This window comes from Melospiza melodia (genome assembly GCF_035770615.1).
Source record: "Melospiza melodia melodia isolate bMelMel2 chromosome 7 unlocalized genomic scaffold, bMelMel2.pri SUPER_7_unloc_3, whole genome shotgun sequence".
Lineage (NCBI taxonomy): Eukaryota > Metazoa > Chordata > Aves > Passeriformes > Passerellidae > Melospiza > Melospiza melodia.
The window spans coordinates 25,326-53,316 of record NW_026948499.1 but is presented as its reverse complement, the minus strand read 5'-3'; the positions used below and the strand labels follow the sequence as shown (position 1 = coordinate 53,316).

The 27,991-nt window shown below is 62.9% G+C and overlaps 1 protein-coding gene and 5 pseudogenes across 1 annotated transcript; all 6 read right to left on the bottom strand.

Annotated features, from left to right (window-relative positions):
- Positions 1-762: 762 nt before the first annotated feature.
- Positions 763-4,319, bottom strand: LOC134432942 (class II histocompatibility antigen, B-L beta chain-like; annotated as a pseudogene).
- A 937-nt stretch (positions 4,320-5,256) lies between these two features.
- Positions 5,257-8,858, bottom strand: LOC134432943 (class II histocompatibility antigen, B-L beta chain-like). The gene is made up of 5 exons (XM_063181806.1): positions 8,749-8,858; positions 8,003-8,272; positions 6,270-6,554; positions 5,539-5,645; positions 5,257-5,433 (listed from the first exon to the last, which is right to left on the bottom strand). The coding sequence occupies exons 1-5, from the start codon at positions 8,831-8,833 to the stop codon at positions 5,272-5,274; spliced, it is 909 nt and encodes a 302-aa protein (XP_063037876.1). The 5' UTR covers positions 8,834-8,858; the 3' UTR covers positions 5,257-5,271.
- Positions 8,859-9,984: 1,126 nt separating this feature from the next.
- On the bottom strand, positions 9,985-13,412 carry LOC134432944 (class II histocompatibility antigen, B-L beta chain-like; annotated as a pseudogene).
- Positions 13,413-13,577: 165 nt separating this feature from the next.
- On the bottom strand, positions 13,578-18,375 carry LOC134432921 (class II histocompatibility antigen, B-L beta chain-like; annotated as a pseudogene).
- A 1,065-nt stretch (positions 18,376-19,440) lies between these two features.
- On the bottom strand, positions 19,441-22,921 carry LOC134432941 (class II histocompatibility antigen, B-L beta chain-like; annotated as a pseudogene).
- Positions 22,922-23,175: 254 nt separating this feature from the next.
- LOC134432920 (class II histocompatibility antigen, B-L beta chain-like) lies at positions 23,176-27,869 on the bottom strand (annotated as a pseudogene).
- Positions 27,870-27,991: the final 122 nt, after the last annotated feature.

Genomic DNA, 27,991 nt, shown 5'->3' with positions numbered 1-27,991 from the left:
ATTTGCGATCTTTTTTCTGATTCGCCAGAATTTCTTAGCGAGCTCAATTTATTAACCCTCTACCCGCCAACACCCTCTACCCGGCCTCATTAAACTCCGCTCTCCCATTGGCTGAGCGCTTTTTGGGGTGCTGCTCCCCCGTTCCCAGTGCCCCCAGTTCGGATCCGCGTTCCTGGGAGCGGCACCGACCCTGCCCGGTGTGCCCGGAGCGCCACGGACGGAGCGCGGAGCCTCCCCCGGCTGCTGCCGCTGCTGGCCCCGACCCTGACCCCGATTCTGGGGGGGCAAGGTGGGGTTTTGGGGGGGTCCCATTTCTGTGAATCGCTGGAATTTTTTGTTCGGATCCCTTTGTCCCGCTCCGCTTTTGAAACAGAGTTTTATAAACAATGGTGTAAAGGAAATTACTTACTACTAATTAAGTTGTATTAAAGTTGTGTAAAACTAAATCCTATCAAAGTAATTTTTACTATAATACCAAGTTTTGTATTTATTACTTCTATAAAGTTTGGAAAATATTATTTAGATCAATTCGGATTCGGGTCGTTATCCTCTGCCCGGTAGACTTCATCTGTTCGTTTTTTCCTTGGGGTTCCTCATCTTCCCTCCTCCCACATATTTCCAGCTCCTCCTCCTCCTCCTGCTCCTCCCGCTCCCCCCGGGCCCAGCCCCCACCCTTTCTCCCCCTCCCTTTGCCCCAATCCGTCCCATCGCCCCCCGCCCCCCCAGACCCCTCCCCAGCGCCCCCCAACAAACGGCCCCGGGCCCAGCTGGGAAGCTTTATTGGGAGCGCCGGCAGCGGGCACTGGGCGGGGGCAGAGCGCCAGCGGCGCTGGGGGGGACACGGGACCCCCCCGGGATCAGCGGAGCGGGGACGGAGCGGGGGGTCCCGGCCGGGCCCGAGCCCACGGGGAGGGGCTGCGGCCGCCGCCGCCTCAGGAGCTCTGTGGGCAGAGAAAAGGGGGTGACACCGGGCTGGGGGCCCCGGCGGGAGCGCGCACGGGGCTCCGCCACGGCGGCCACGCCGCCCCCGGCACCCGCCCTCACCTTCTTGCGCACGTAGAAGCCGAGCCCCAGCGCCACGAAGACCGAGCCCAAGACCAAGCCCCCGATGCCCGTCAGCATCTTGCTGCGGCCGGCGTCCGGCGGCATCTCTGCGGGGTCCGCAGGGCTCAGCGCCCCCAAAACCTCTCGGCGACACCCCCAGCCCCTCCCGGCGCCCTCCCTGTGGCCCCCGACCCAGCCGGGACCCCCTGAAACCTCCCCCCGATCCCTTTTGGGCCTCAGCAGGAGCCACCAAAGCCCCTCCCGTCCCTCTCAGCATCCCACAGCCCCCTCCCAGCTGCCCCCCAGCGCCCCAGGAGCCCCAAACTCCCTCCCAGTCACACCCAGCGCCCCCAAACTTCCTCCCAGTCACACCCACCGCCCCCAAACTCCCTCCCAGTGCCCACCAGCACCCCCAAACTCCCTCCCAGTCACACCCAGCACCCCCAAACTCCCTCCCAGTCACACCCAGCGCCCCCAAACTCCCTCCCAGTCACACCCAGCACCCCCAAACTCCCTCCCAGTGCCCACCCGCACTCCCCCAACCTCATCCCACCCTCCCCAGCCCCCCCCAAACCCCTGCCCAGCCCTTGCCCAGCCCCCAGCCCCTCTCCCACTCCCAGCCCGGCTCTCTCCAGCTCCCTCCCAGTGCCTCCCAGCACAGCCCAGCGCCTCTGCCAGCGCCCCCAGGGGCTCCCCCGTACCCCAGTGCCGCCTCAGCGGCTGCTCCAGGCTGACGTGCTCCACCTGGCAGCTGTAGCTCAGCCCGCGCCGGGGCGGCGTTTCCAGCAGCACCAGCAGCTGGTAGGTCCAGTCCCCGTTGGCCACCACGTCGGTGGCCACCACGTGCTCCGACAGCTCCTGCTGGCCCTGGAACCACCTCACCTGGATGGCAGCGGGGTAGAAATCCATCACGGAGCAGAGCAGGCGGCCGGGGCCGGGCTGGGAGCTCGAGGCGGGCACCAGCGAGATGGACACGCTGGGGGGCACTGGGAGAGTGAGAGAGAGAGAGAGAGAGCGGGGACACACTGGGATCAGCTGGGGGGCACTGGGAGAGAGAGGAGAGGGCTGGGCTGGGCTGGGGAGGGACTGGGAATGGACTGGGAGGGACTGGCAGCAAATGGGAATGGACTGGGGGGAATGGGAGTGGAATGGGAATGGACTGGAGGCACTTGGAGGAACTGAGAATGGATTGGTAGGGACTGGGATGTATTGGGCTGGACCAGGAATTGACTGGGACTGACTTGAAATTGACTGAGAGGGACTGGGAATGTACTGGGGTGGACTGGGGATGGACTGGGATTGATAGGAAATGGACAGGGATGGGCTGGGAGGGACTGGGATGGCACTGGGAGGGATTTTGGTGGCACTGGGAGGAACTGGGAATGAAGCGCGCGGCGCTGGGAGCCCGAGTCCAGCGCGGGGCACTCGGCGCTGCGGGTCTGCCTGGCAACAGGAGAGTCATCAGAGATACGCGATCTGATTGGCTGGGAGGCGTCAGCTTCACGCGTCGCTGAAATGGACACGCGGGGGGGCACTGGGAGGGACTGGGATGGAGTCGAAATGGACTGGGATGGACCGGAAATGGAATGGGATGGACTGGGGTGTACTGGGAATGGACAGGAGTGGACTCGGATGGACTTGATGGACTGGGAATACACTTGGAGGGACTGGGTGGCACGGGGAATGAAGTGGGAGGGATGGGGAATGGACTGGGAACGGGCTGAATATGAGTGGGATGGCACTGGAATGGTAGAAGACGGGACTGGGAATGAACTGGGATGGACTGGGAAAGGGCTCGGAGCGACTGGGTTGGAGTGGGAAAAGACTGGGAGGAAATGGTGTGGAACTGAGAGAGGTGGGATGGGATGGGGGTTACTGTGAAAGTGGGTGGAGGTCTGAAAGTGAACAGGGAACAGACTGGGAATTGAGTTGGCGGGGGTGGGTGGGCCTGGGATGGGCTGGGAGGAACTGGGAAGGACGGGAGTGACACTGAGAAAGATGGGAGGGGCTCTTGGAGAAAGGGTAGAATTCGGAGAGTGAACTGGGAATGGACAGGGATGGACTGGGAGAGACAGGGAATGGGCTGGGAGGGACTGGGGGGGATTTGGAGGGACTTGGGATGGATTGGGAATGGATTGGGACAAAATGGGAATGGACTACGAGGGACTGGGAATGGACTGGAGGTATTGGGATGGACTGAGAGTGACTGGGAGGGAGAAGGAGAGACTGGGATGGACTGGCATGGACTGGGACAAACCGGAAATGGACTGGGAGGGTACGAGAATATACTGGAAGGGACTGGTAGGGACTGGGATTGACTGGGATGGTCACTGGCAGGGCAGGGCCCGAGGGGACACGCTCTGCCCCGCGCTCACCTCGGCGCGCCGTGATGAACGGGTGGGACACCTCGTAGTTGTGCCGGCAGAGTGTGTCCACCTGAGCCCGTCTGTGCTCCAGTATGGCCGGGTCGCTGTTCCAGCCCTTGGCATTCCTCTCCCCATAGGGGGTGAACCCCACGTAGCTCCCCACGTCGCTGTCGAACATCGCCCACATCTGCCGGTTGTAAATGTACCTCACCACGTACCTCACCTTCTCCGTGCCGTTAATGAAGTAACACTCGGCCTTAAACATGTGATGGAGCACCCCTGTGAGTGCAGCACACAGCTCAGCGGTGCCCCCCCAGCACCCCCAGCAGCACCCCCAGAGCTCCGGGCCCACCCCGGATCCCCACTCCGCACCCCCTGTGCCCCACGGCCGCCACGGGACCCTCCTGCCCGCGCTGCCGCTTCCTCTTTGCCGCCCTTCCCCCATTTCCCCTTCCTCATCCTCTCCCCTCCCACCTCCGCCCGCTCCCCAAATCACTTCTGAGGTCCCATTTCCCCATTCTCCCACTAATCCCCCAATCCCCAGCCCCCCTCCCGCTCACTTTGGGCTCCCCCCTCCCCTTTTCCCCCCTTCCCCACCCTCTCCCACCCCTCCCTCCCCTCCCTCCACCCCTCAGCCCCTCCCCCTCTCCCTTTGGGGGGTCCCCTCCTCCTCCCCCTCCATTCCGCGCTCCCCCCTTCGCCCCCTTTTCCCCCTTCTCCCGCCCTGGCCCAGCGCCTCCCGTCCCCCGCTCACCCGAGAGCTCCGCGCCCGCACCCGGGGGGGCTCCCAGCACCCCCAGTGCCACCAGCAGGGCCCCGGCTGCCGCCCCGAGCCCCATGGCCAGCGACCGCCGCCCCGAACCAACCGCGCTCCACTGCGGGAACCAGCCCGGAGCGGCGCGGGGTCATGAGGGACGCGCTCCCTGATTGGTCGGGCCTGTTTTTTTGCAGTGGTTGGATTGGTTTAGCTTTTTTTTGGCCTCTCTTTAATTGGCCGAAGTGATTTTTGCGCTCTCTAATTGGTCGGTGAGTTTGGAGCCCGATTTTCAGACCCTCTACCCAGCAACTGATGACTCATTTCCGCTCCTTTTTCTGATTCGCCAGAATTTCTTAGGGAGCTCAATTTATTAACCCTCTGCCCGCCAACACCCTCTGCCCGGCCTCATTAAACTCCGCTCTCCCATTGGCTGAGCGCTTTTTGGGGTGCTGCTCCCCCGTTCCCGGTGCCCCCAGTTCGGATCCGCGTTCCTGGGAGCGGCACCGACCCTGCCCGGTGTGCCCGGAGCGCCACGGACGGAGCGCGGAGCCTCCCCCGGCTGCTGCCGCTGCTGGCCCTGACCCTGCCCCCGATTCTGGGGGGGGCAAGGTGGGGTTTTGGGGGGGTCCCGGTTCTGGGAATCGCTGGAATTTTTTGTTCGGATGCCTTTGTCCCGCTACGCTTTATAAGAACAATTTTATAAGCAATGGTGTAAAACAAATTACTTACTACTAATTAAGTTATATTAAAGTTGTGTAAAACTGAATCCTATCAAAGTAATTTTTACTATAATACCAAGTTTTGTATTTATTCCTTCTATAAATTTTGGAAAATATTATATAGATCAATTCGGATTCGGGTCGTTATCCTCTGCCCGGTAGACTTCATCTGTTCGTCTTTTTCATTGGGGTTCCTCCTCTTCCCTCCTCCTACATAATCCCAGCTCCTCCTCCTCCTCCTCCTCCTCCTCCTCCCGCTGCCCCCGGGCCCAGCCCCCACCCTTTCTCCCCCTCCCTTTGCCCCAATCCGTCCCATCGCCCCCCGCCCCCTCAGAGCCCTCCCCAGCGCCCCCCAACAAACGGCCCCGGGCCCAGCTGGGAAGCTTTATTGGGAGCGCCGGCAGCGGGCACTGGGCGGGGGCAGAGCGCCAGCGGCGCTGGGGGGGACACGGGACCCCCCCGGGATCAGCGGAGCGGGGACGGAGCGGGGGGTCCCGGCCGGGCCCGAGCCCACGGGGAGGGGCTGCGGCCGCCGCCGCCTCAGGAGCTCTGTGGGCAGAGAAAAGGGGGTGACACCGGGCCGGGGGCCCCGGCGGGAGCGCGCACGGGGCTCCGCCACGGCGGCCACGCCGCCCCCGGCACCCGCCCTCACCTTCTTGCGCACGTAGAAGCCGAGCCCCAGCGCCACGAAGACCGAGCCCAAGACCAAGCCCCCGATGCCCGTCAGCATCTTGCTGCGGCCGGCGTCCGGCGGCATCTCTGGGGGGTCCACAGGGCTCAGCGCCCCCAAAACCTCTCGGCGACACCCCCAGACCCTCCCAGCGCCCTCCCTGTGGCCCCCGGCCCGGCCGGGACCCCCTGAAACCTCCCCCCGATCCCTTTTGGGCCCCACCAGGAGCCACCAAAGCCCCTCCCGTCCCTCTCGGCATCCCACAGCCCCCTCCCAGTTGCCCCCAGCGCCCCAGGAGCCCCAAACTCCCTCCCAGTCACACCCAGCGCCCCCAAACTCCCTCCCAGTGACACCCAGCGCCCCCAAACTCCCTCCCAGTCACACCCAGCGCCCCCAAACTCCCTCCCAGTCACATCCAGAACCTCCAAACTCCCTCCCAGTCACACCCAGCTCCCCCAAACTCCTTCCCAATCACACCCAGCACTCCCAAACTCCCTCCCAGTCACACCCAGCGCCCCCAAACTCCCTCCCAGTGCCCACCAGCACCCCCCCAACCCCATCCCACCCTCCCCAGCATCCCCCAAACCCCTGCCCAGCCCTTGCCCAGCCCCCAGCCCCTCTCCCACTCCCAGCCCGGCTCTCTCCAGCTCCCTCCCAGTGCCTCCCAGCACAGCCCAGCGCCTCTGCCAGCGCCCCCAGGGGCTCCCCCGTACCCCAGTGCCGCCTCAGCGGCTGCTCCAGGCTGACGTGCTCCACCTGGCAGCTGTAGCTCAGCCCGCGCCGGGGCGGCGTTTCCAGCAGCACCAGCAGCTGGTAGGTCCAGTCCCCGTTGGCCACCACGTCGGTGGCCACCACGTGCTCCGACAGCTCCTGCTGGCCCTGGAACCACCTCACCTGGATGGCAGCGGGGTAGAAATCCATCACGGAGCAGAGCAGGCGGCCGGGGCCGGGCTGGGAGCTCGAGGGGGGCACCAGCGAGATGGACACGCTGGGGGGCACTGGGAGAGACAGAGAGAAAGAGAGAGAGAGAGCGGGGACACACTGGGATCAGCTGGGGGGCACTGGGAGAGAGAGGGGAGGGCTGGGCTGGGCTGGTCTGGGGAGGGACTGGGGGGGACTGGGAGGGACTGGGAATGGACTGGGAATGGACTGGGAATGGACTGGGAGGGATTGGGAATAGACTGGGAGGGATTTGGAATAGACTGGGAGAGACTGGGAGCAACTGGGACTGATTGGGAATTGACCGGGAAGGACTGAGAATGAACTTGTAGGGACTGGGAAGGGACTGGGGATGGTGTAGGATGGATTGGGGATGGCCTGGTGTGGACTGGGATGAACTGGGAATGGATTGGGAGGGAGTGGTGTGGATTGGGAAGGTCTGGGAGAGGTGAGTGTGGATGGGGGGCACTGGGAGTGAGCATGGAGATCCGGCAATGTACTAGGAATGAACTGGAAATAGACTGGGAATTGATTTGGAGGGTCTGGGTGAGACTGGGGAGGACTGGAAGGAACTGGGAATGAGCTGAAGTGGGCTGGGAGGGACCTGGACTTATTGGGTTGGCACTGAGAGAGATGGAATGGAATGGGGAGAGCTGGGAGAGAGGGTGGAGGTCTGAGAGTGAACTGGGAAGAGACTGGAAATGGACTGGGAGGGACTGGGGAGGAATTGGAGGTGGTCTTGGAGGGACTGAGATGTCTCTGGGAGGGATCTTGGTGGCACTGGGAGGAACTGGGAATGAAGCGCGCAGCGTTGGGAGGCCGAGTCCAGCGCGGGGCACTCGGCGCTGAGGATCTGCCTAGCAACAGGTGAGTCATCAGAGAGACGCGATCTGATTGGTTGGAACGCGTCAGCTTCAGGCTTCGCTGAAATGGACGCGCGAGGGGGCACTCATATGGACTGGGGTTGAGTGGAAATGGGTTGGGATAGAATGGGTTGTACTGAGAATGGACAGGAGTGGACTGGGATGGACTTGATGGACTGGGAATTCACTTGTGCGACTGGGAAGCACGGAATGAACAGGGAGGGTTGGGGAATGGACTGGAAATGGGCTGAGTATGAGTGGGATGGCATTGGGATGGTACAAGGCAGGACAGGGAATGAAATGGGATTGACTGGGAAAGGACTAGGAGCCAATGGGAGGCACTGGGAATAGACTGGGAGGAACTGGGGTGGCACTGAGAGAGGTGGGAGGGGATGGGGGTTATTCTGAGAGTGCATGGAGATCTGGAGAGAACTGGGAATGAAACTGGGAATGGACTGGGAGTGACTGGGATGGAGTGGGACGAACAGGGTATGGACTGGAAGGGACTACGAATGGACTAGAGGGATTGGGATGGACTGGGAGGGTCTGGGAATATACTGGAAGGGACTGGTAGGGATTGGGATTGATTGAGATGGTCACTGGCAGGGCAAGGCCCGAGGTGACACGCTCTGCCCCGCGCTCACCTTGGCGCACCGGGAGGTACGGGGCAGCAAGCCCGTAGTTGTGCCGGCAGTACGTGTCCACCACAGTCCGTTGGTACTCCATCCGTTCCGGGTCGTTGTTCCAGTCCCTGGCCCACCTCTCCCCAGCGGGGGTGAACCCCACGAAGTGCCCCACATCGCTTTCGAACATCACATCCTGCACCCGGTTGTAGATGTACCGCTCCACATACCTCACCTTCTCCGTGCCGTTAGTGAAGTGACACTCGGCCATTGCCATCACCTGGAACACCCCTGTGAGTGCAGCACACACAGCTCAGCGGTGCCCCCCCAGCACCCCCAGCAGCACCCCCAGAGCTCCGGGCCCACCCCGGATCCCCACTCCGCACCCCCTGTGCCCCACGGCCGCCACGGGACCCTCCTGCCCGCGCTGCCGCTTCCTCTTTGCCGCCCTTCCCCCATTTCCCCTTCCTCATCCTCTCCCCTCCCACCTCCGCCCGCTCCCCAATCACTTTTGGGCTCCCATTTCCCCATTTTCCCACTAATCCCACAATCCCCAGCCCCCCTCCCGCTCAGTTTTGGGGTCCCCCCTCCCCTTTTCCCCCTTCCCCACCCTCTCCCACCCCTCCCTCCCCTCCCCCCACCCCTCAGTCCCTCCCGCTCTCCCTTTGGGGGGTCCCCTCCTCCTCCCCCTCCATTCCGGGCTCCCCCCTTCGCCCCCTTTTCCCCCTTCTCCCGCCCTGGCCCAGCGCCTCCCGCCCCCCGCTCACCCGAGAGCTCCGCGCCCGCACCCGGGGGGGCTCCCAGCACCCCCAGTGCCACCAGCAGGGCCCCGGCTGCCGCCCCGAGCCCCATGGCCAGCGACCGCCGCCCCGAACCAACCGCGCTCCACTGCGGGAACCCGCCCGGAGCGGCGCGGGGTCATGAGGGACGCGCTCCCTGATTGGTCGGGCGTGGTTTTTGGCAGTGCTTTCATTGGTTGGGGTTTTAACTAACCTCACTTTAATTGGCCGAAGTGATTTTTGCGCTCTCTAATTGGCCGGTCCGTTTGGAGCCCGATTTCCAGACCCTCTACCCAGCAACCGATGACTCATTTGCGATCTTTTTTCTGATTCGCCAGAATTTCTTAGCGAGCTCAATTTATTAACCCTCTACCCGCCAACACCCTCTACCCGGCCTCATTAAACTCCGCTCTCCCATTGGCTGAGCGCTTTTTGGGGTGCTGCTCCCCCGTTCCCGGTGCCCCCAGTTCGGATCCGCGTTCCTGGGAGCAGCACCGACCCTGCCCGGTGTGCCCGGAGCGCCACGGACGGAGCGCGGAGCCTCCCCCGGCTGCTGCCGCTGCTGGCCCTGACACTGCCCCCGATTTTGGGGATCCATAGGGGGTCTGGGAGGTGGGTCCCGGATTTGGGCTTGGCTGGAATTTTCTGTTCGGATCTCGTTGTTCAGCATCGCTTTAGAATTACAATTATATTAAAAATGGAGTCAAGAAAATTGCTTACTACTATTTAAACTATACTAAAATTATGTAAACCTAAGTTCTATTACGCTAACATTTCTTATAATACTAACTTCTTCATTTATGTCTTCTTTTAAATTTTTAAATTATTAACTAAAATTAATCCCGTTCGGGTCATCCTCTTCCGGCTGCTCCTCTTCCTCTCTCCTTCCTCTTCTGCTTGCTCCTCCTCCTTTCTCCCTCCGCTTCCTCCTTTTCTCGGTCCCTCCTCCTCCTCCTCCCGCTCCCCCCGGGCCCAGCCCCCACCCTTTCTCCCCCTCCCTTTGCCCCAATCCGTCCCATCGCCCCCCGCCCCCCCAGACCCCTCCCCAGCGCCCCCCAACAAACGGCCCCGGGCCCAGCTGGGAAGCTTTATTGGGAGCGCCGGCAGCGGGCACTGGGCGGGGGCAGAGCGCCAGCGGCGCTGGGGGGGACACGGGACCCCCCCGGGATCAGCGGAGCGGGGACGGAGCGGGGGGGTCCCGGCCGGGGCCGAGCCCACGGGGAGGGGCTGCGGCCGCCGCCGCCTCAGGAGCTCTGTGGGCAGAGAAAAGGGGGTGACACCGGGCCGGGGGCCCCGGCGGGAGCGCGCACGGGGCTCCGCCACGGCGGCCACGCCGCCCCCGGCACCCGCCCTCACCTTCTTGCGCACGTAGAAGCCGAGCCCCAGCGCCACGAAGACCGAGCCCAAGACCAAGCCCCCGATGCCCGTCAGCATCTTGCTGCGGCCGGCGTCCGGCGGCATCTCTGCGGGGTCCGCAGGGCTCAGCGCCCCCAAAACCTCTCGGCGACGCCCCCAGCCCCTCCCCGCGCCCTCCCTGTGGCCCCCGGCCCGGCCGGGACCCCCTGAAACCTCCCCCCGATCCCTTTTGGGCCTCAACAGGAGCCACCAAAGCCCCTCCCGTCCCTCTCGGCATCCCACAGCCCCCTCCCAGTTGCGCCCCAGCGCCCCAGGAGCCCCAAACTCCCTCCCAGTCACACCCAGCACCCCCAAACTCCCTCCCAGTCACACCCAGCGCCCCCAAACTCCCTCCCAGTCACACCCAGCGCCCCCAAACTCCCTCCCAGTGCCCACCAGCACCCCCCCAACCCCATCCCACCCTCCCCAGCATCCCCCAAACCCCTGCCCAGCCCTTGCCCAGCCCCCAGCCCCTCTCCCACTCCCAGCCCGGCTCTCTCCAGCTCCCTCCCAGTGCCTCCCAGCACAGCCCAGCGCCTCTGCCAGCGCCCCCAGGGGCTCCCCCGTACCCCAGTGCCGCCTCAGCGGCTGCTCCAGGCTGACGTGCTCCACCTGGCAGCTGTAGCTCAGCCCGCGCCGGGGCGGCGTTTCCAGCAGCACCAGCAGCTGGTAGGTCCAGTCCCCGTTGGCCACCACGTCGGTGGCCACCACGTGCTCCGACAGCTCCTGCTGGCCCTGGAACCACCTCACCTGGATGGCAGCGGGGTAGAAATCCATCACGGAGCAGAGCAGGCGGCCGGGGCCGGGCTGGGAGCTCGAGGGGGGCACCAGCGAGATGGACACGCTGGGGGGCACTGGCAGAGACAGAGAGAGAGAGAGAGAGAGCGGGGACACACTGGGATCAGCTGGGGGGCACTGGGAGAGAGAGGGGAGGGCTGGGGTGGGACTGGGATGGACTGGGAGGGACTAGGAATGGACTTGTAGGAACTGGGAATGGAATGGGAATGGACTGGGATGGATTGGGCTTGGCCCGGAACAGACTTGGGGTTTACTTTTAATTGACGGATAGGGGCTGGAAATCTACTGGGGTAGACTGGGGATGGACTGGGATTGATGGGGAATGGACAAGGGTGGACTGGGAGGGACTGGAAGTGGATTGGGAGGGACTGGTAGAGATGAGTGGGGATGGGAGGCACTGGGAGGGAGCATGGCGGTCTTGCAATGAACTGGGAATGAACTGGAAATCAAGTGGGATTTAGCTTTGAGGGAGTTTGAAGGACTGGGAATATCATTGGGAAGCACTGGGAATATACTGGGAGGCACTGGGAATAGACTGGGACAGACTTGGGTGCTACTGAGAGAGATGGGATGGAATAGAGGGTACTGGGACAGAAGGTAGAGGTCTGGAAATAAAGTGGGAATAAACTGGGAATTGATTTGGAGGGGCTGTGTGGGACTGGGAAGGACTGGGAGGATCTGGGAAAGAACTGGAGTGAAGTGGGAGGGACTGGGATTTATTGGGTTCGCACTGAGAGAGATGGGAGGCCATGGGGGGAAGTGGGAAACAGGCTGGAGGTCTAAAATGACCTGGGAATGAACTGGGAAGAGACTGGAAATGGACTGGGAGGGACTGGGGAGGACTTGGAGATTCTCTTGGAGGGACTGGGATGGCATTGGGAGGGACTGGGATGGCACTGGGAGGGATCTTTGTGGCACCAGGAGGAACTGGGAATGAAGTGCGCGGCACTGGGAGGCCGAGTCCAGCGCGGGGCACTCTGCGCCTCGAGTCTGCCTGGCAACAGGTGAGTCGTTATAAAGACGCGATCCCATTGGCCGAGAAGCGTCAGCTTCACGCGTCGCTGAAATGGATGGACCGGGGGGAATTGGGAGGGACTGGGGCTGACTGGAAATGGACTGGGAGGGACTTGATGGACTGGGAATACACTTGGAGGGACTGGGAGGCCCTGAGAATTAACAGGGAGTGATGGGGAAAGGACTGGGAATGGGCTGAGTATGAGTGGGATGGCACAGGGATGGGACAAGACGGGACTGGGAGTGAACTGGGATGGACTGGGAATAGACTGAGATAGACTGGGAATACACTGGGAGGAACTGGGGTGGTATTGAGAGAGATGGGAGGGAATCCGTGGTACTGGGAGAGTGGGTGGGGGTCTGAGAATGAACTGGAATCGACTGGGAATTGAGTTGGAGGGACTTGGGAGAGAATGGGAATGGACTGGGAGGAACTGGGAATGGACTGGGAGGAACTGGGAATGGACTTGAGGGATTGGGATGGAGGGAGAGTGACTGGGAGACAGCAGGAGAGACTGGGATGGACTGGGAACGAACTGGGATGTACCTGGAGGGGACTGGGAGAGACTGGGAATATACTGGAAGGGACTGGGATGGACTGGGATGGTCACTGGCAGGGCAGAGCCCGAGGGGACACGCTCTGCCCCGCGCTCACCTCGGCGCTCCGTGATGAACGGGCGGGACACCTCGTAGTTGGGCCGGCAGTACGTGTCCACCGCAATCCGTTCGTCCTCCAGGCCGGCCGGGTCGCTGTTCCAGCGCTTGGCATTCCTCTCCCCAAAGGGGGTGAACCCCACGAAGTGCCCCACGTCGCTGTCGAACATGAAGTGCTGCAGCCGGTTGTAGATGTGTCTCTCCACGTACCTCACCTTCTCCGTGCCGTTAATGAAGAAACACTCGTGGTGTACCGTGTACTGGAGCACCCCTGTGAGTGCAGCACACAGCTCAGCGGTGCCACCCAGCAGCACCCCCAGAGCTCCGGGCCCACCCCGGATCCCCACTCCGCGCCCCCTGTGCCCCACGGCCGCCATGGGACCCTCCTGCCCGCGCTGCCGCTTCCTCTTTGCCGCCCTTCCCCCATTTCCCCTTCCTCATCCTCTCCCCTCTCACCTCCGGCCGCTCCCCAAATCACTTTTGGGCTCCCATTTCCCCATTTTTCACCCTCTCACACCAAATTCCCACCAGTTTTTTACCATCCCGAGCCCCCTCGGGCTCAGTTTTGGAGTCCCCCCTTCGCCCCCTTTTCCCCCTTCTCCGCCCCTGGCCCAGCTCCTCCCGCCCCCCGCTCACCCGAGAGCTCCGCGCCCGCACCCGGGGGGGCTCCCAGCACCCCCAGTGCCACCAGCAGGGCCCCGGCTGCCGCCCCGAGCCCCATGGCCAGCGACCGCCGCCCCGAACCAACCGCGCTCCACTGCGAGAACCCGCCCGGAGCGGCGCGGGGTCATGAGGGACGCGCTCCCTGATTGGTCGGGCGTGGTTTTTGGCAGTGCTTTCATTGGTTGGGGTTTTAACTAACCTCACTTTAATTGGCCGAAGTGATTTTTGCGCTCTCTAATTGGCCGGTCCGTTTGGAGCCCGATTTCCAGACCCTCTACCCAGCAACCGATGACTCATTTGCGATCTTTTTTCTGATTCGCCAGAATTTCTCAGGGAGCTCAATTTATTAACCCTCTACCCGCCAACACCCTCTACCCGGCCTCATTAAACTCCGCTCTCCCATTGGCTGAGCGCTTTTTGGGGTGCTGCTCCCCCGTTCCCGGTGCCCCCAGTTCGGATCCGCGTTCCTGGGAGCAGCACCGACCCTGCCCGGTGTGCCCGGAGCGCCACGGACGGAGCGCGGAGCCTCCCCCGGCTGCTGCCGCTGCTGGCCCTGACACTGCCCCCGATTTTGGGGATCCATAGGGGGTCTGGGAGGTGGGTCCCGGATTTGGGCTTGGCTGGAATTTTCTGTTCGGATCTCGTTGTTCAGCATCGCTTTAGAATTACAATTATATTAAAAATGGAGTCAAGAAAATTGCTTACTACTATTTAAACTATACTAAAATTATGTAAACCTAAGTTCTATTACGCTAACATTTCTTATAATACTAACTTCTTTATTTATGTCTTCTTTTAAATTTTTAAATTATTAACTAAAATTAATCCCGTTCGGGTCATCCTCTTCCGGCTGCTCCTCTTCCTCTCTCCATCCTCTTCTGCTTGCTCCTCCTCCTTTCTCCCTCCGCTTCCTCCTTTTCTCGGTCCCTCCTCCTCCTCCTCCTCCTCCTCCCCCCGCTCCCCCCGGGCCCAGCCCCCACCCTTTCTCCCCCTCCCTTTGCCCCAATCCGTCCCATCGCCCCCCGCCCCCCCAGACCCCTCCCCAGCGCCCCCCAACAAACGGCCCCGGGCCCAGCTGGGAAGCTTTACTGGGAGCACTGGGAGCAGGCACTGGGCGGGGGTAGAGCGCCAGCGGCGCTGGGGGGGACACGGGACCCCCCCGGGATCAGCGGAGCGGGGACGGAGCGGGGGGTCCCCGGCCGGGCCCGAGCCCACGGGGAGGGGCTGCGGCCGCCGCCGCCTCAGGAGCTCTGTGGGCAGAGAAAAGGGGGTGACACCGGGCCGGGGGCCCCGGCGGGAGCGCGCACGGGGCTCCGCCACGGCGGCCACGCCGCCCCCGGCACCCGCCCTCACCTTCTTGCGCACGTAGAAGCCGAGCCCCAGCGCCACGAAGACCGAGCCCAAGACCAAGCCCCCGATGCCCGTCAGCATCTTGCTGCGGCCGGCGTCCGGCGGCATCTCTGGGGGGTCCGCAGGGCTCAGCGCCCCCAAAACCTCTCGGCGACACCCCCAGCCCCTCCCAGCGCCCTCCCTGTGGCCCCCGGCCCGGCCAGGACCCCCTGAAACCTCCCCCCGATCCATTTTGGGCCTCGACAGGAGCCACCAATGCCCCTCCCGTCCCTCTCGGCATCCCACAGCCCCCTCCCAGTTGCCCCCCAGCACCCCAGGAGCCCCAAACTCCCTCCCAGTCACACCCAGCGCCCCCAAACTCCCTCCCAGTCACACCCAGCGCCCCCAAACTCCCTCCCAGTCTCACCCAGCGCCCCTAGACTTCCTCCCATTCACACCCAGCACCCCCAAACTCCCTCCCAGTGCCCACCACCACCCCCAAACTCCCTCCCAGTGCCCACCACCACCCCCCCAACCCCATCCCACCCTCCCCAGCACCCCCCAAACCCCTGCCCAGCCCTTGCCCAGCCCCCAGCCCCTCTCCCACTCCCAGCCCGGCTCTCTCCAGCTCCCTCCCAGTGCCTCCCAGCACAGCCCAGCGCCTCTGCCAGCGCCCCCAGGGGCTCCCCCGTACCCCAGTGCCGCCTCAGCGGCTGCTCCAGGCTGACGTGCTCCACCTGGCAGCTGTAGCTCAGCCCGCGCCGGGGCGGCGTTTCCAGCAGCACCAGCAGCTGGTAGGTCCAGTCCCCGTTGGCCACCACGTCGGTGGCCACCACGTGCTCCGACAGCTCCTGCTGGCCCTGGAACCACCTCACCTGGATGGCAGCGGGGTAGAAATCCATCACGGAGCAGAGCAGGCGGCCGGGGCCGGGCTGGGAGCTCGAGGGGGGCACCAGCGAGATGGACACGCTGGGGGGCACTGGGAGAGAGAGCGAGAGAGAGAGAGAGAGAGAGCGGGGACACACTGGGATCAGCTGGGGGCACTGGGAGAGAGAGGGGAGGGCTGGGCTGGGCTGGGTAGGGACTGGGAATGGACTGGGAGGGACTGGGAATGGACTTGTAGGAACTGGCAATTGAATGGGAATGGACTGGGAGGGACTGGGAATGGACTCGTATGGACTGGGATAGATTGGGCTGGACCCGGATCGGACTTGGGGTTTACTTTTAAATGACGGATAGGGGCTGGAAATCTACTGGGGTAGACTGGGGATGGACTGGGATTGATTTGGAATGGACAAGGGTGGACTGGGAGGGACTGGAAGTGGATTGGGAGGGACTGGTAGAGATGAGTGGGGATGGGAGGCACTGGGAGGGAGCATGGCGGTCTTGCAATGAACTGGGAATGAACTGGAAATCAAGCGGGATTTAGCTCGGAGGGCATTTGAAGGACTGGGAATATCATTGGGAGGCACTGGGAATATACTGGGAGGCACTGGGAATAGACTGGGACAGACTTGGGTGCTACTGAGAGAGATGGGATGGAATGGAGGGTACTGGGACAGAAGGTGGAGGTCTGGAAATGAACTGGGAATGAACTGGGAATAGACTGAGAATTGATTTGGAGGGGCTGGATGGGACTGGGAAGGATTGGGAGGAACTGGGAAAGAACTGGAGTGAAGTGGGAGGGACTGGGATTTATTGGGTTCGCACTGAGAGAGATGGGAGGCAATGGGGGGAACTCGAAACAGGCTGGAGGTCTAAAAGTGACCTGGGAATGAACTGGGAAGAGACTGGAAATGGACTGGGAGGGACTGGGGAGGATTTGGAGATTGTCTTGGAGGGACTGGGATGGCACTGGGAGGGACTGGGATGGCACTGGGAGGGACTGGGACGGCACTGGGAGGAACTGGGAATGAAGTGCGCGGCACTGGGAGGCCGAGTCCAGCGCGGGGCACTCGGCGCCTCGAGTCTGCCTGGCAACAGGTGAGTCGTTATAAAGACGCGATCCCATTGGCCGAGAAGCGTCAGCTTCACGCGTCGCTGAAATGGACGGACCGGGGGGAATTGGGAGGGAGTGGGGCTGACTGGAAATGGACTGGGAGGGACTGGAAACGGACTGGGAGGGATTTGATGGACTGGGAATACACTTGGAGGGACTGGGAGGCACTGAGAATTAACAGGGAGGCATGGGGAAAGGACTGGGAATGGGCTGAATACGAGTGGGCTGGCACTGGGATGGTACAAGGTGGGACCGGGACTGAAGGGGTATGGACTGGGAATAGCCTGGGAGCGACTGGGATGGACTGGGAATAGACTGGGAGGAATTGCAGTGGCACCGATAGAGGTGGAAGTGGATCGGGGTTACTGGGAGAGTGGGTGGAGGTCTGAGGGTGAACTGGGATTGAACTGGGAATAGACTGGGAATTGAGTTGAAGGGGCTGGGTGGAAGTGGGATGGACTGGGAGGCACTGGGAATGGCCTGGAGTGGAACTGAGAAAGATGGGCGGGGCATTCGGCACTGGGAGAGAGGGTGGTAGTCGGAGAGTGAAATGGGAATGAACTGGGAAGGGACTGGGAATGAATTGGAAGGACTCGAAGGGACTGGGATGAACTGGGAATGAACTTGGAGGAATAGGAATGGACTGGAGGGATTGGGATGGACTGGGTGGGGCTGGGAGAGAACGGGATAGACTGGGATGGAATGGGAATGGCCAGGGAATTGACTGGGATGGTATTTGAGGGAAATGGGAATGGACTGGGAGGGACTGGGAATATACTGGAAGGGACCGGTAGGGACTGGGATGGACTGGGATGGTCACTGGCAGGGCAGGGCCCGAGGGGACACGCTCTGCCCCGCGCTCACCTCGGCGCTCCGTGATGAACGGGCGGGACACCTCGTAGTTGTGCCGGCAGTACGTGTCCACCGCAGCGCGGATGTCCTCCATTTTGGCCGGGTTGCTGTTCCAGTGCTTGGCACTCCTCTCCCCAAAGGGGGTGAACCCCACGAAGTGCCCCACGTCGCTGTCAAACATCACATCCTGCACCCGGTTGTAGATGTACCTCTCCACGTACCTCACCTTCTCCGTGCCATTAATGAAGTGACACTCGAACTTTAACATCTCCAGGAACACCCCTGTGAGTGCAGCAAACAGCTCAGCGGTGCCCCCCCAGCACCCCCAGCAGCACCCCCAGAGCTCCGGGCCCACCCCGGATCCCCACTCCGCACCCCCTGTGCCCCACGGCCGCCACGGGACCCTCCTGCCCGCGCTGCCGCTTCCTCTTTGCCGCCCTTCCCCCATTTCCCCTTCCTCATCCTCTCCCCTCCCACCTCCGCCCGCTCCCCAATCACTTTTGGGCTCCCATTTCCCCATTTTCCCACTAATCCCACAATCCCCAGCCCCCTCCCGCTCAGTTTTGGGGTCCCACCTCCCCTTTTCCCCCCTTCCCCACCCTCTCCCTCCCCTCCCTCCCCTCCCCCCACCCCTCAGCCCCTCCCGCTCTCCCTTTGGGGGGTCCCCTCCTCCTCCCCCTCCATTCCGGGCTCCCCCCTTCGCCCCCTTTTCCCCCTTCTCCCGCCCTGGCCCAGCGCCTCCCGCCCCCCGCTCACCCGAGAGCTCCGCGCCCGCACCCGGGGGGGCTCCCAGCACCCCCAGTGCCACCAGCAGGGCCCCGGCTGCCGCCCCGAGCCCCATGGCCAGCGACCGCCGCCCCGAACCAACCGCGCTCCACTGCGGGAACCAGCCCGGAGCGGCGCGGGGTCATGAGGGACGCGCTCCCTGATTGGTCGGGCGTGGTTTTCGGCCGCGCATTCATTGGTTGGGGTTTTTTTTGGCCTCTCTTTAATTGGCCGAAGTGATTTTTGCGCTCTCTAATTGGCCGGTGAGTTTGGAACCCGATTTCCAGACCCTCTACCCTGCAACTGATGACTCATTTCCGCTCCTTTTTCTGATTCGCCAGAATTTCTTAGGTAGCTTATTATTTTAACTCGCTAGCCGCCAACACTCTCTACCCGGCCTTATTAAACTCCGCTCTCCCATTGGCTGAGCGCTTTTTGGGGTGCTGCTCCCCCGTTCCCGGTGCCCCCAGTTCGGATCCGCGTTCCTGGGAGCGGCACCGACCCTGCCCGGTGTGCCCGGAGCGCCACGGACGGAGCGCGGAGCCTCCCCCGGCTGCTGCCGCGGCTGGCCCTGACTCTGACCCCGATTCTGGGGATCCATAGGGGGTTTGGGAGGTGGGTCCCGGATTTGGGCTTGGCTGGAATTTTCTGTTCGGATCTCGTTGTTCAGCATAGCTTTAGAAATACAATTATATTAAAAATGGAGTCAAGAAAATTGTTTACTACTATTTAAAATATACTAAAATTATGGAAACCTAAACTCTATTATGCTAACTTTTCTTATAATACTAACTTCTTTATTTATGTCTTCTTTTAAATTTTTAAATTATTAACTAAAATTAATCCCGTTCGGGTCGTCCTCTTCCGGCTGCTCCTCTTCCTCTCTCCTTCCTCTTCCGCTTGCTCCTCCTCCTTTCTCCCTCCGCTTGCTCCTTTTCTCGGTCCCTCCTCCTCCTCCCGCTCCCCCCGGGCCCAGCCCCCACCCTTTCCCCCCCTCCCTTTGCCCCAATCCGTCCCATCGCCCCCCGCCCCCCCAGACCCCTCCCCAGCGCCCCCCAACAAACGGCCCCGGGCCCAGCTGGGAAGCTTTATTGGGAGCGCCGGCAGCGGGCACTGGGCGGGGGCAGAGCGCCAGCGGCGCTGAGGGGGACACGGGACCCCCCCGGGATCAGCGGAGCGGGGACGGAGCGGGGGGTCCCGGCCGGGCCCGAGCCCACGGGGAGGGGCTGCGGCCGCCGCCGCCTCAGGAGCTCTGTGGGCAGAGAAAAGGGGGTGACACCGGGCTGGGGGCCCCGGCGGGAGCGCGCACGGGGCTCCGCCACGGCGGCCACGCCGCCCCCGGCACCCGCCCTCACCTTCTTGCGCACGTAGAAGCCGAGCCCCAGCGCCACGAAGACCGAGCCCAAGACCAAGCCCCCGATGCCCGTCAGCATCTTGCTGCGGCCGGCGTCCGGCGGCATCTCTGCGGGGTCCGCAGGGCTCAGCGCCCCCAAAACCTCTCACCGACACCCCCAGCCCCTCCCAGCGCCCTCCATGTGGCCCCCGGCCCAGCCAGGACCCCCTGAAACCTCCCCCGATCCCTTTTGGGCCTCAACAGGAGCCACCAAAGCCCCTCCCGTCCCTCTCAGCATCCCACAGCCCCCTCCCAGTTGCACCCCAGCGCCCCAGGAGCCCCAAACTCCCTCCCAGTCACACCCAGCGCCCCCAAACTCCCTCCCAGTCACACCCAGCACCCCCAAACTCCCTCCCAGTCACACCCAGCGCCCCCAAACTCCCTCCCAGTCACACCCAGCGCCCCCAAACCCCCTCCCAGTCACACCCGGGACCCCCAAACTCCCTCCCAGTCACTCCCAGCGCCCCCAAACTCGCTCCCAGTCACTCCCAGCGCCCCCAAACTCCCTCCCAGTCACACCCGGGACCCCCAAACTCCCTCCCAGTCACTCCCAGCGCCCCCAAACTCCCTCCCAGTCACACCCAGCACCCCCAAACTCCCTCCCAGACACACTCAGCGCCCACAAACTCCCTCCCAGTCACACCCAGTGCCCCCAAACTCCCTCCCAGTCACACCCAGCACCCCCAAACTCCCTCCCAGTGCCCACCAGCACCCCCCCAACCCCATCCCACCCTCCCCAGCACCCCCCAAACCCCTGCCCAGCCCTTGCCCAGCCCCCAGCCCCTCTCCCACTCCCAGCCCGGCTCTCTCCAGCTCCCTCCCAGTGCCTCCCAGCACAGCCCAGCGCCTCTGCCAGCGCCCCCAGGGGCTCCCCCGTACCCCAGTGCCGCCTCAGCGGCTGCTCCAGGCTGACGTGCTCCACCTGGCAGCTGTAGCTCAGCCCGCGCCGGGGCGGCGTTTCCAGCAGCACCAGCAGCTGGTAGGTCCAGTCCCCGTTGGCCACCACGTCGGTGGCCACCACGTGCTCCGACAGCTCCTGCTGGCCCTGGAACCACCTCACCTGGATGGCAGCGGGGTAGAAATCCATCACGGAGCAGAGCAGGCGGCCGGGGCCGGGCTGGGAGCTCGAGGGGGGCACCAGCGAGATGGACACGCTGGGGGGCACTGGCAGAGACAGAGAGAGAGAGAGAGAGAGCGGGGACACACTGGGATCAGCTGGGGGGCACTGGGAGAGAGAGGAGAGGGCTGGGCTGGGCTGGGGAGGGACTGGGAATGGACTGGGAGGGACTGGCAGCAAATGGGAATGGACTGGGGGGAATGGGAGTGGAATGGGAATGGACTGGAGGCACTTGGAGGAACTGGGAATGGATTGGTAGGGACTGGGATGTATTGGGCTGGACCAGGAATCGACTGGGACTGACTTGAAATTGACTGAGAGGGACTGGGAATGTACTGCGGTGGACTGGGGATGGACTGGGATTGATAGGAAATGGACAGGGATGGGCTGGGAGGGACTGGGATGGCACTGGGAGGGATCTTGGTGGCACTGGGAGGAACTGGGAATGAAGCGCGCGGCGCTGGGAGGCCGAGTCCAGCGCGGATGGCTCGGCGCTGCGGGTCTGCCCGGCAACAGGTGAGTCATTAAAGAGACGCGATCTGATTGGCTGAAACCATCAGCTTCACGCGTCGCTGAAATGGACGCGCGGGGGGGCACTGGGAGGGACTGGGATGGAGTCGAAATGGACTGGGATGGACTGGGGTGTACTGGGAATGGACAGGAGTGGACTCGGATGGACTTGATGGATTGGGAATACACTTGGAGGGACTGGGTGGCACGGGGAATGAAGTGGGAGGGATGGGGAATGGACTGGGAACGAGCTGAATATGAGTGGGATGGCACTGGAATGGTAGAAGACGGGACTGGGAATGAACTGGGATGGACTGGGAAAGGGCTCGGAGCGACTGGGTTGGAGTGGGAAAAGACTGGGAGGAAATGGTGTGGAACTGAGAGAGGTGGGATGGGATGGGGGTTACTGTGAAAGTGGGTGGAGGTCTGAAAGTGAACAGGGAACAGACTGGGAATTGAGTTGGCGGGGGTGGGTGGGCCTGGGATGGGCTGGGAGGAACTGGGGAGGACGGGAGAGACACTGAGAAAGATGGGAGGGGCTCTTGGAGAAAGGGTAGAATTCGGAGAGTGAACTGGGAATGGACAGGGATGGACTGGGAGAGACAGGGAATGGGCTGGGAGGGACTGGGGGGGATTTGGAGGGACTTGGGATGGATTGGGAATGGATTGGGACAAAATGGGAATGGACTACGAGGGACTGGGAACGGACTGGAGGTATTGGAATGGACTGAGAGTGACTGGGAGGGAGAAGGAGAGACTGGGATGGACTGGCATGGACTGGGATGAACCGGAAATGGACTGGGAGGGTCCGGGAATATACTGGAAGGGACTGGTAGGGACTGGGATTGACTGGGATGGTCACTGGCAGGGCAGGGCCCGAGGGGACACGCTCTGCCCCGCGCTCACCTCGGCGCTCCGTGATGAACGGGCGGGACACCTCGTAGTTGTGCCGGCAGAGCGTGTCCACCTGAGCCCGTCTGTGCTCCAGTATGGCCGGGTCGCTGTTCCAGCCCTTGGCATTCCTCTCCCCATAGGGGGTGAACCCCAGGTAGCTCCCCACGTCGCTGTCGAACATCGCCCACATCTGCCGGTTGTAAATGTACCTCACCACGAAACTCACCTTCTCCGTGCGGTTAATGAACAGACACTCGGCCTTAAACATGTGCTGGAGCACCCCTGTGAGTGCAGCACACAGCTCAGCGGTGCCCCCCCAGCACCCCCAGCAGCACCCCCGGAGCTCCGGGCCCACCCCGGATCCCCACTCCGCACCCCCTGTGCCCCACGGCCGCCACGGGACCCTCCTGCCCGCGCTGCCGCTTCCTCTTTGCCGCCCTTCCCCCATTTCCCCTTCCTCATCCTCTCCCCTCCCACCTCCGCCCGCTCCCCAAATCACTTTTGGGCTCCCATTTCCCCCCAAATCCCCCAATTCCCAGGCCCCCAGGGTCTCATTTTTCGGTCCTCCCACCCATTTTCCCCCTTCTCCCGCCCTGGCCCAGCGCCTCCCGCCCCCCGCTCACCCGAGAGCTCCGCGCCCGCACCCGGGGGGGCTCCCAGCACCCCCAGTGCCACCAGCAGGGCCCCGGCTGCCGCCCCGAGCCCCATGGCCAGCGACCGCCGCCCCGAACCAACCGCGCTCCACTGCGGGAACCAGCCCGGAGCGGCGCGGGGTCATGAGGGACGCGCTCCCTGATTGGTCGGGCGTGGTTTTTGGCAGCGCTTTCATTGGTTGGGGTTTTTTTTGGCCTCTCTTTAATTGGCCGAAGTGATTTTTGCGCTCTCTAATTGGCCGGTGAGTTTGGAGCCCGATTTCCAGACCCTCTACCCAGCAACTGATGACTCATTTTCGGCTCCTTTTTCTGATTCGCCAGAATTTCTTAGCGAGCTTAATTTATTAACCCTCTACCCGCCGCCACCCTCTACCCGGCCTCATTCAACTCCGCTCTCCCATTGCCTGAGCGCTTTTTGGGGTGCTGCTCCCCCGTTCCCAGTGCCCCCAGTTCGGATCCGCGTTCCTGGGAGCGGCACCGACCCTGCCCGGTGTGCCCGGAGCGCCACGGACGGAGCGCGGAGCCTCCCCCGGCTGCTGCCGCTGCTGGCCCTGACCATGCCCCCGATTCTGGGGGGGGACAAGGTGGGGTTTTGGGGGGGTCCCGGTTCTGGGAATCGCTGGAATTTTTTGTTCGGATCCCTTTGTCCCGCTCCGCTTTTGAAACACAGTTTTATAAACAATGGTGGAAAGGAAATTACTTACTACTAATTGATTTATATTAAAGTTGTGTAAACCTAAATCCTATCAAAGTAATTCTTACTATAATACCAAGTTTTGTATTTATTCCTTCTATAAAATTTGGAAAATATTATTAAGATCAAATCCGATTTGGGTCGTTCTCCTCTGCCCGGTCGACTTCATCTGTCCGTCTTTTTCCTTGGGGTTCCTCCTCTTCCCTCCTCCTACATAATCCCAGCTCCTCCTCGTCCTCCTCCTCCTCCTCCTCCTCCTCCTCCTCCCGCTCCCCCCGGGCCCAGCCCCCACCCTTTCTCCCCCTCCCTTTGCCCCAATCCGTCCCATCGCCCCCCGCCCCCCCAGACCCCTCCCCAGCGCCCCCCAACAAACGGCCCCGGGCCCAGCTGGGAAGCTTTATTGGGAGCGCCGGCAGCGGGCACTGGGCGGGGGCAGAGCGCCAGCGGCGCTGGGGGGGACACGGGACCCCCCCGGGATCAGCGGAGCGGGGACGGAGCGGGGGGTCCCGGCCGGGCCCGAGCCCACGGGGAGGGGCTGCGGCCGCCGCCGCCTCAGGAGCTCTGTGGGCAGAGAAAAGGGGGTGACACCGGGCCGGGGGCCCCGGCGGGAGCGCGCACGGGGCTCCGCCACGGCGGCCACGCCGCCCCCGGCACCCGCCCTCACCTTCTTGCGCACGTAGAAGCCGAGCCCCAGCGCCACGAAGACCGAGCCCAAGACCAAGCCCCCGATGCCCGTCAGCATCTTGCTGCGGCCGGCGTCCGGCGGCATCTCTGCGGGGTCCGCAGGGCTCAGCGCCCCCAAAACCTCTCGGCGACACCCCCAGCCCCTCCCAGCGCCCTCCCTGTGGCCCCCGGCCCGGCCAGGACCCCCTGAAACCTCCCCCCGATCCCTTTTGGGCCTCAGCAGGAGCCACCAAAGCCCCTCCCGTCCCTCTCAGCATCCCACAGCCCCCTCCCAGTTGTCCCCCAGCGCCCCAGGACCCCCAAACTCCCTCCCAGTCACACCCAGCGCCCCCAAACTCCCTCCCAGTCACACCCAGCGCCCCCAAACTCCCTCCCAGTCACACCCAACACCCCCAAACTCCCTCCCAGTCACACCCAGCGCCCCCAAACTCCCTCCCAGTCACTCCCAGCGCCCCCAAACTCCCTCCCAGTCACACCCAGCACCCCCAAACTCCCTCCCAGTGCCCACCAGCACCCCCCCAACCCCATCCCACCCTCCCCAGCACCCCCCAAACCCCTGCCCAGCCCTTGCCCAGCCCCCAGCCCCTCTCCCACTCCCAGCCCGGCTCTCTCCAGCTCCCTCCCAGTGCCTCCCAGCACAGCCCAGCGCCTCTGCCAGCGCCCCCAGGGGCTCCCCCGTACCCCAGTGCCGCCTCAGCGGCTGCTCCAGGCTGACGTGCTCCACCTGGCAGCTGTAGCTCAGCCCGCGCCGGGGCGGCGTTTCCAGCAGCACCAGCAGCTGGTAGGTCCAGTCCCCGTTGGCCACCACGTCGGTGGCCACCACCTGCTCCGACAGCTCCTGCTGGCCCTGGAACCACCTCACCTGGATGGCAGCGGGGTAGAAATCCATCACGGAGCAGAGCAGGCGGCCGGGACCGGGCTGGGAGCTCGAGGCGGGCACCAGCGAGATGGACACGCTGGGGGGCACTGGCAGAGACACAGAGAGAGAGAGAGAGCAGGGACACACTGGGATCAGCTGGGGGGCACTGGGAGAGAGAGGGGAGGGCTGGGCTGGGCTGGGAAAGGACTGGGAATAGACTGGGAGGGACTGGGAGGATCTGGGAATGGACTGGGAGGGACTGGGAATGGTGTGGGAGGGACTGGGCATTGACTGGGAGGGACAGGGAGCAACTGGGACTGATTTGGAATGGACTGGGAAGGACTGAGAATGAACTGGGAGGGACTGGGAAGGGACTGGGGATGGAGTAGGATGGATTGGGAATGGACAGGGTTGGACTGGGATGAACTGGAAGTGGATTGGGAGGGACTGGTGTGGATTGGGAAGGTCTGGGAGAGGTGAATGTGGATGGGGGGCACTGGAGGGAGGGTGCAGGTCTGGCAATGAAATAAGAATGGACTGGAAATCAATTAGGAATTAGCTTTGAGGAGTTGGAAGGACTGGGAATAGCATTGGAGAGACTGGTATGCACTGGGAATATACTGGGAGGCACTGGGAATAGACTGGGACAGACTTGGGTGGTACTGAGAGAAGTGGGAGGGGATGGGGGGTACTGGGACAGAGGGTGGAGGTCTAGAAATAAACTGGGAATGAACTGGGAATAGATTGGAATTGAGCTGGAGGGCTTGGGTGGGACTGGGGACGACTGGGCGGGACTGGAAATGAACTGGAGTGGACTGGGAGGCATTGAGATTTATTGGGTTGGCACTGAGAGAGATGGGAGGGAATGGGGGGAGCTGGGAGGGATGGTGGAGTTCTGAGAGTGAACTGGGAATGAACTGGGAAGAGACTGGAAACGGACTGGGAGGGACTGGGGAGGAATTGGAGATGGTCTGGGAGGGACTGGGATGGCACTGGGAGGGATCTTGGTGGCACTGGGAGGGATCTTGGTGGCACTGGGAGGAACTGGGAATGAAGCGCGCGGCGCCGGGAGGCCGAGTCCAGCGCGGGGCCCTCGCGCTGCGGGTCTGCCTGGCAACAGGTGAGTCATCAGAGAGACGAGATCCCATTGGCTAAAAAGCGTTAGTTTAACGCGTAGCTGAAATGGACGCAAAGGGGGGCACTGGGAGGGACTGGGGCTGACTTGAAATGGACTGGGAGGGACTGGAAACGGACAGGGATGGATTGGGGTGGACTTGATGGACTTGGAATACACTTGGGCGGACTGGGAGGCACTGGGAATGAACCGGGAGGGATGGGGAATGGACTGGGAATGGGCTGAGTATGAGTGAGATGGCACTGGGATGGCACAAGGCGGCACTGGGAATGAACTTTGATGGACTGGGAAAGGACTGGGAGCGAGTGCAATGGCCTGGGAGGAACTGGGGGTCACTGAAAAAGGTGGGACGGGATGGGGGTTACTGGGAGTGTGGGTGGAGGTCGGAGAGTGAACTGGGAATGAGCTGGAAATAAACTGGAATTGAGTTGCAGGAGCTGGGTGGGACTGGGACAAACTGGGAGGAACTAGGAATAACGAGAGGGGCACTGAGACAGATGGCAGGGAGACTTGGCACTGGGATAGTGGGTAGAAGTAGGAGAGCGAACTGGGAATAGACTGTGAAGGATTAGGATGGACTGGAAATGGACTAGAAATGGACTGGCAATGGGTTGGGAGAAACTGGGAAGATTGGGATTGACTGGAGGGATTGGGATGGACTGAGAGGGACTGAGAGAGAGTGGGATAGACTGAAATGTACCGGGAATGGACTGAGATGGACTGGCATGGACTGGGAATGGACGGGGAGGTTCTGGGAATATACTGAAGGGACTGGTAGGGACTGGGATTGACTGGGATGGTCACTGGCAGGGCACGGCCCAAGGGGACACGCTCTGCCCCGCGCTCACCTCGGCGCTCCAACGCTGAACGGGCGGGACACCTCGTAGTTGTGCCGGCAGTACGTGTCCACCACAGTCCCTGCGTCCTCCATAAATTCCGGGTCGCTGTTCCTGTATTGGGCGTGTTTCTCCCCATAGGGGGTGAACCCCACGTAGTGCCCCACGTCGCTGTCGAACATCAGGTACAGCTCCCGGTTGTAGATGTACCTCCCCACGTACCTCACCTTCTCCGTGCCGTTAATGAAGTGACACTCGTACTTATGCATTTGCTGGAACACCCCTGTGAGTGCAGCACACAGCTCAGCGGTGCCCCCCCAGCACCCCAGCAGCACCCCCAGAGCTCCCGGGCCCACCCCGGATCCCCACTCCGCACCCCCTGTGCCCCACGGCCGCCACGGGACCCTCCTGCCCGCGCTGCCGCTTCCTCTTTGCCGCCCTTCCCCCATTTCCCCTTCCTCATCCTCTCCCCTCCCACCTCCGCCCGCTCCCCAATCACTTTTGGGCTCCCATTTCCCCATTTTCCCACTAATCCCACAATCCCCGGCCCCATCCCGCTCAGTTTTAGGGTCCCCCCTCCCCTTTCTCCCTTCCCCACCCTCTCCCACCCCTCCCTCCCCTCCCCCACCCCTCAGCCCCTCCCGCTCTCCCTTTGGGGGGTCCCCTCCTCCTCCCCCTCCATTCCGGGCTCCCCCCTTCGCCCCCTTTTCCCCTTCTCCCGCCCTGGCCCAGCGCCTCCCGCCCCCGCTCACCCGAGAGCTCCGCGCCCGCACCCGGGGGGGCTCCCAGCACCCCCAGTGCCACCAGCAGGGCCCCGGCTGCCGCCCCGAGCCCCATGGCCAGCGACCGCCGCCCCGAACCAACCGCGCTCCACTGCGGGAACCGGCCCGGAGCGGCGCGGGGTCATGAGGGGACGCGCTCCCTGATTGGTCGGGCGTGGTTTTGGCCGCGCTTTCATTGGTTGGCTTTTTTTGGCATCACTTTAAT

Bases quoted from the DNA above. Each gene is read 5' to 3' on its own strand.
- LOC134432943 (XM_063181806.1), bottom strand. From the start codon at position 8,833: ATGGGGCTCGGGGCGGCAGCCGGGGCCCTGCTGGTGGCACTGGGGGTG. The intron at 5,646-6,269 runs GTACGGGGGAGC...TGGACCCCCCAG, and splicing joins GCCGCTGAGGCGGCACTGGG to AGATGCCGCCGGACGCCGGC. The intron at 5,434-5,538 runs GTGAGGGCGGGT...CTGCCCACAGAG, and splicing joins GCTTCTACGTGCGCAAGAAG to CTCCTGAGGCGGCGGCGGCC.